General features: G+C 44.9%; 1 protein-coding gene across 1 annotated transcript in view; it reads left to right on the top strand.

The window, feature by feature from the left end:
* Positions 1–1,629: 1,629 nt before the first annotated feature.
* The window catches only part of LOC132061962 (receptor-like protein 50), a 7,934-nt gene continuing 3,101 nt past the window's right edge, over positions 1,630–6,462 (top strand). Inside the window, exon 1 of the mRNA XM_059454632.1 lies at positions 1,630–1,907. Coding sequence (XP_059310615.1) covers positions 1,630–1,907 — 278 coding nt within the window. The remainder of the gene's footprint in view (positions 1,908–6,462) is intronic.

Genomic DNA, 6,462 nt, shown 5'->3' with positions numbered 1-6,462 from the left:
GTTGCTTCGGCGGCCAGTGTATCAACATAACTAAGTACTTAAAAGCCACTTGTATACAGTAAAAACTGGGTCAATGTGTGACCGGTGAGACCGGAGCCGAGGATAAGTCCAAATGAGCACAAGCATGTTCGATCTTTTCTTCACACTGGGGTCTCATACCGGATGTAATTGACCCGAGACAAGAAAAGCGTGTCCGTTGGTCCGGATACGCCTAGCCCAAATCAACGTGTCCGTTGGTCCGGATAACCGGTTGTGAGGTTGCCATGCGTCAGGAAACCGTTCTGCCATTTGTACTGACGATCATACGGGTGCAGACCGTACGGTCATACCTTATCTTTTTTAGGGTTTCTTTATTTATAAAGTCTTTTGTATTGCATTCATGGCCCATAAGGCATACCTCTAAATAGAGGACATTCCTCCCCTTTTTTGGGGGTTAGCTTCTTTTCCATATCTCAACATTGTAATAGCCAAATATATAAAGCTCTCACCTAAAAGATATTTTTCCGGATCTCGTGGTGTTCTTTATTAGTTTGCTTATCATATATATATCGCAGGCACCTATTCATATAAATATAGCTACAAACAAATCCATTGGCACTTCACACTAAACTAATAGATTAAAGCTCATCCACATATCCTATACCTCACTTACAAATTTAATTGTTACTGAAATTCGGGGTAAACAGTTTGGCGGCCACCGTAGGGCTAGGATAATAGTGGCTTTTTAATCTTTGCTGCTTCCTTCATTCACCTGTTGATTAAAGAATCTGCAAATTTCCACAAAAATGGACAAAATGGCAAGCAACGGACATTCCGGTCACGTGAACAACAACAAGATAGTAGCTGAAAACGAGAACAACAGCAGGTTACTAAACCTACCTGCAGATCCGATGGACCCAAACTCTGTTGACTCGAGAGAAGGCCTCAACCGGCCGAATACCGTGAATCAGGAGAATGCTGCCTTTTCGGCCACCGATCCCTTGAATACTCATAACTCAATTACTTTGTCCCGGGCTCAAGACCGAAAAACATTAGATACTCCGGATGAAATTAAAGTACGTTTAATATTTGAAATTTTACAGGAAAAAGGGACCGCCATAGTCGAACAGGGGATTTCTATAGTTCAGCTTCAGAGCAACAACGACAAGGCAGCTCCGGTAAGGTCAAAGGGGGTTACCGAGCCAAGGCAGGACGAAGCACCGATAGTCGAGAGCAATGGATCCGGATCCGGTTTTCTACGAAGTTTTGAAGATGCTCGAGACCTTGGAAAAACAGGTCGATTCAATAGAGAAGAGGGTAGCAACATATAACTCTCGGGTGGATCAGATCCCGGGAGCTCCACTGATTCTGAAAGGGTCGGATTCAAAGAGATACATTCAAAGGCCTTTCCCTCCGAGTGCAGCTCTGAAGCTAATCCCGAAGAGGTTCAAGATTCCAGTTATTCCTAAATATAATGGCACAACAGACCCGCAGGAACATGTGACTTCATACACCTGTGCCATAAAGGGCAATGATGTCGAAGAGGATGAAATTGAGTCCGTGTTGTTGAAAAAATTTGGGGAAACACTCTCGAAAGGAGCATTGACCTGGTATGACCATTTGCCCGAGCATTCCATCACTTCTTTCGAGATGCTCACAGATGCGTTCATCAAGGCCCATGCTGGGGCCAAAAAGGTGCAGGCCCGGAAGGCGGACATCTTCAGGATAGCCCAAAGGGACGATGAGTTGTTACGAGAATTTGTGAACCGCTTCCAAAGGGAACGGATGGAGCTCCCTCCGGTTCCGGAAGAATGGGCAGCGCAAGCTTTCACCAAAGGGCTTAATCCTTGGAGCTCGACTGCTTCATTCAAAGTGAAGGAAAACTTGTTGGAGTACGAGGCTGTAACCTGGGCAGATGTCCATAACAGGTACGAATCTAAGGTTCGGGTAGAGGATGATCAACTCGAACTTTCTCCGGGACCTATAAATATGAGCAAAAGCTGCGAGAGGTCGAGAAAATTTTTGAATCGGAGACAAGGATATCGAGGGAAAGATACCGACCATACTCAATATCGAAAAAATCTAGTTTCAGGTCGGAAAAATTGAGGGTCAGCCCCAGTCACTTCTCTAATAGGGGCGATAAACGAGTTGAGCGCCGTCGAACGGCCGAGGCACATCATTTAGAAGTGACGTCGGGAGTTCGAATGGCAATAAAGACGTACCGAGGATATCGGAATACAACTTCAACATCAATACGTCAGATTTCGTCTCGGCTATCGATCGTATCATGGAGGCTAGATGGCCAAGGCCATTAAGATTCGACCTGAGTCAACGGGACCCAAAAATGGGCACAGAACTGAAGATTGTCGCCAATTAATGGAGGAGGTGGCTCGTTTATTGAAACATGGCCACTTTGAGAATTTTTGAGTGAGCGGGCCAAAAACCACTACAAAGAAAGGGAGAGTCACAAACGAACTGAGCCGGTGGAGCCTCAACATGTGATCAATATGATAATTGGGGGAACGGATGCTCCACGAGGTTCGATCATGAAAAGAACAAAGGTCTCAATTTTGCGAGAAAAGCGCACCCGGGACTACGTACCCGAGGGCTCCATCTCCTTCAATAACGAGGACGCAGAAGGTATCATTCAACCGCACAATAATGCATTAGTAATTTCTATCCTTATTTTTAAATCACAGGTTAAATGTATTTTGATTGACCCAGGTAGTTCAGTCAACATCATCCGTTGGAGAGTGGTCGAACAACTGAGGCTACTTGACTAGATTGTGCCGATAGCCCGGGTACTCAGTGGGTTCAATATGGCAAGCAAAACTACGAAGGGCGAAATTTCTTTGTCGGTCAACATTGACGACACCATACGAGATGGCGTTCTACGTCATCAAGGGAGATATGCAATATAATGCTTTGCTCGGTAGACTGTGGATTCATAGCATGAGAGCAATAACATCGACACTACATCGATTACTAAAGTTTCTAACTCCGAAAGGGATAAAAACCATACGAGGCGAACGGCCCCGACGGGAAATGCTCACGGTCGAGGAAACACCCTCTTTCCAAAGAATCCGGATCAAAGAGATGAAGAATCAATCGAAGGCAAGGGTACCAAATAGCAATTAAAGAATACGGGTTCGGAAGCGGAGCAGAAGGAAACGGACCCGGCTGGTGAAGAGGACGATTTCGGCGTGCCTAGATTATTTGTATTACTTAGGATGATTCGGATGCAACCAAGTCTACTGTGGAGGAGGTAGGAGAAAATCACCTTGTTCGTGCATCTCTCTGGATAGAAAGGTATCTTGGGCACGGGGTTAACCTTGGAGCTCGGGGAACAAGTTAATTAAATTTCTTCAAGCTAATGCCGATTGTTTTACGTGGTCCCATATAGATATGACGGAGTGTACCACCGAAAGTCCAACCCATAAGCTCGGCCTCGATAGAAAATTTCCTCCGGTGAAGCAGAAAAGGAGACCAATGGTCTAGCCAAAGCATGCCTTCGTAAAAGATGAGATAACAAAGCTTTTAAAAATTGGCTCTGTCCGGGAGGTAAAATACCCGAACTGGCTGGCTAATGTAGTTGTGGTTCCAAAGAAAGGTAATAAATTTAGAATGTGTATTGATTATAAAGATCTAAATAGAGCATGCCCGAAGGATTCATTTTCGAGGCCTCACATCGATCGAATGATTGACTCGATGGCTGGGCATGAGATGTTAAGTTTTCTCGATGCTTACTCTGGGTTCAACCAGATCCGGATGCACCCAGAGGATCAAAAGAAAACCTCTTTTATTACCCGATACGGGACTTAATGTTATAATGTCAATACATTCGGATTAAAAAATGTCAGACCAACGCCTACTTAACAGAATATTCGAAAAACAGATAGGGAAAACTATGAAAGTTTATATTGATGACATGCTAGTCAAGTCCCTGAAAACAAAGGACCATTTAAAATATTTGCAGGATACCTTTGATGTACTTCATAAATTCAACATGAAGCTGAACCCGGAGAAGTGAGCCTTCGGTGTCCGATCGGGCAAATTTTTGGGCTTCGTAGGTGTGTCGAGCGAGGAATTGAAATCCTTGGACAAGATCAAAGCTATCGAGGATATTGAGGTGGTGAATAATGTCAAGGCCATGCGAGAGCTAACGGAAGGATAAGCGACCGAGCGGAATTTCATTTTCGAGTCATCGGATAAAAGCCACCGTTTCTTCATTCTTTGAGAAAAGAAGAATGACTTCGTACGGGCCCGGAATGTCAAAGGGCTTTGCGGGAATTGAAAAGGTACTTATCGAGCCCGCCTCTGCTGCACACACCGAAGGTAGACAAATAGTTATTCCTATACCTTGCCGTGTCTGACGTAGCGGTAAGCAGTGTTTTGATCCGAGAAGAAACAGGTACGCAATTCCCAATCTATTATGTGAGTCGGGCTTTAGGAGATGCGGAGACTCGTTACCCACACCTCGAAGAGTTGGCCTTAGCATTGGTAAGTGCATCAAGAAAGCTAAAACCTTACTTTCAATGTCATTCGATATGTGTAGTAACTACTTACCTGCTAAAAAATGTCATGCATAAACCGGAGTTATCAGGTAGACTGACCAAATGGGCCGTAGAGATTAGTGGCTATGATATCTAGTACAAGCCTAGAACAGCTATTAAATCCCAAATCTTAGCCGATTTTATGGCAGACTTTACTCCCGCCATGATTCCAGAGGTAGAAAAAGAGCTTTTGTTGACCTCGGGAAAGGCTTCGATGATGTCATTAAAACCCCCTCCAGTGATGTCCTTAGACAATCGATCAGAACTATAAAATTGACTAACAATGAAGCCGAGTACGAGACTATGACTGCAGGTTTGGAATTGGCTCGGTACGAAAGCCGAAACAATCGAAGCAAGATGCGACTCTCTCTTGGTCGTGAACCAGGTGAATGGCGTCTTCGAGGTCAAGGATGAGCGAATGCAAAGGTACTTAGAGAAAACTCAGGTGATATTACACCGGTTCAAAGAATGGACCATGCTACATGTACCCAGGGAGCAAAACAACGAAGCCAATACATTGGCCAATTTGGGCTCTTCAGTCGAAGCAGAGGAATTCAACCCCGGTATCGTAGTCCAATTGATAAACTCGGCGGTAGAAAACGGTCTGGCCAAGATAAATACAGTGGGTCTAACTTGGGATTGGCGCAATAGATACATCGACTACTTGCAAGATGGGAAGCTCCCGAATGACCCCAAAGAATCACGATCACTTCAGACCAAAGTAGCTCGGTTACGGTAGACAGCTAGTTGTATCGACGGTCTTTCTTCGGACCTCTTACTAAATGTTTGGGTCCCGGAGAAACAGATTACGTGATGAGAGAAGTCCACGAGGGTACCTGCGGTAATCACTCCAGGGCGGAAGGATTGGTTCGAAAAATTATCAGAGCCGGCTATTACTGGAACCGGATGGAGGAAGATGCGAAAAATTTTATCCGAAAATGTGATGGGTGTCAAAGGCACGCCCCGATGATTCACCAACCCAGGGAGTTGCTGCACCCGGTGATTTCCCCTTGGCCGTTCATGAAGTGGGGGATGGACATCGTCGGTCCTCTGCCATGGGCACCAGGTAAGGCTCATTTCATTCTGTTTATGACTGACTACTTCTCAAAATGGGTTGAAGCGCAGGCTTTCAAAAAGATTAGAGAAAGGGAGGTTATTGACTTTATATGGGACCATATTATCTATCGTTTCGGTATCCGGGCCGAGATAACCTGTGATAACGGCCCTCTGTTCGTTGGCAGCAAGGTCAATAACTTCCTCGGGGGGTTGAGGATCAAGAAGATAGTGTCGACTCCATATCACCAGAGCGCAAATGGGCAAGCGAAATTCACGAACAAAATAATAATTCAAAATCTAAGGAGAAGGCTTGAAACGTCGAAACATAAGTGGAGGAAATTTCTGCCGGAGGTATTATGGGCTTACAGAACGACGTCAAAGTCGAGCACTGGAGAGACACCATTCTCGTTGGTCTACGAGGCGGAAGCTCTAATCCCTGTAGAAGTTAGTGAATCGAGTCTCCGATTCCAATACGCCACCAACGGGTCAAACGAGAAGGCTATGTTCGTAAAAAACTCGACACAGGCGGACGAACTATATGAAAATGCTTATTGGTTCGTTTAGCGGCTCAAAAACAAAGAATGGAGAGGTACCTACAACCAGGAGGACCAATGTTTGACATTCCGAGAGTTAGGGACTTGGTACTTCGAAAAATTACTTTGAATACCAAGAACCCCAATGATGGGAAATTGGGTCCGAACTAGGAAGGGTCGTACAAGATAACCGGAGTAATGGGCAAAGGATCGTACTTCTTGGAATCTGGACGAGCTGACTATTGACACCTAATTTTGGCTCGACGTGCTTAAACTTAACGTTTCGGGTGGTCATGATTCGTTAAAAAGCACGAAATAGCTTTTGCACATTTTTTACATTT

This window comes from Lycium ferocissimum, chromosome 7, assembly GCF_029784015.1.
Source record: "Lycium ferocissimum isolate CSIRO_LF1 chromosome 7, AGI_CSIRO_Lferr_CH_V1, whole genome shotgun sequence".
Classification (NCBI taxonomy): Eukaryota; Viridiplantae; Streptophyta; class Magnoliopsida; order Solanales; family Solanaceae; genus Lycium; species Lycium ferocissimum.
This window is presented reverse-complemented; position numbering and strand designations above follow the sequence as displayed.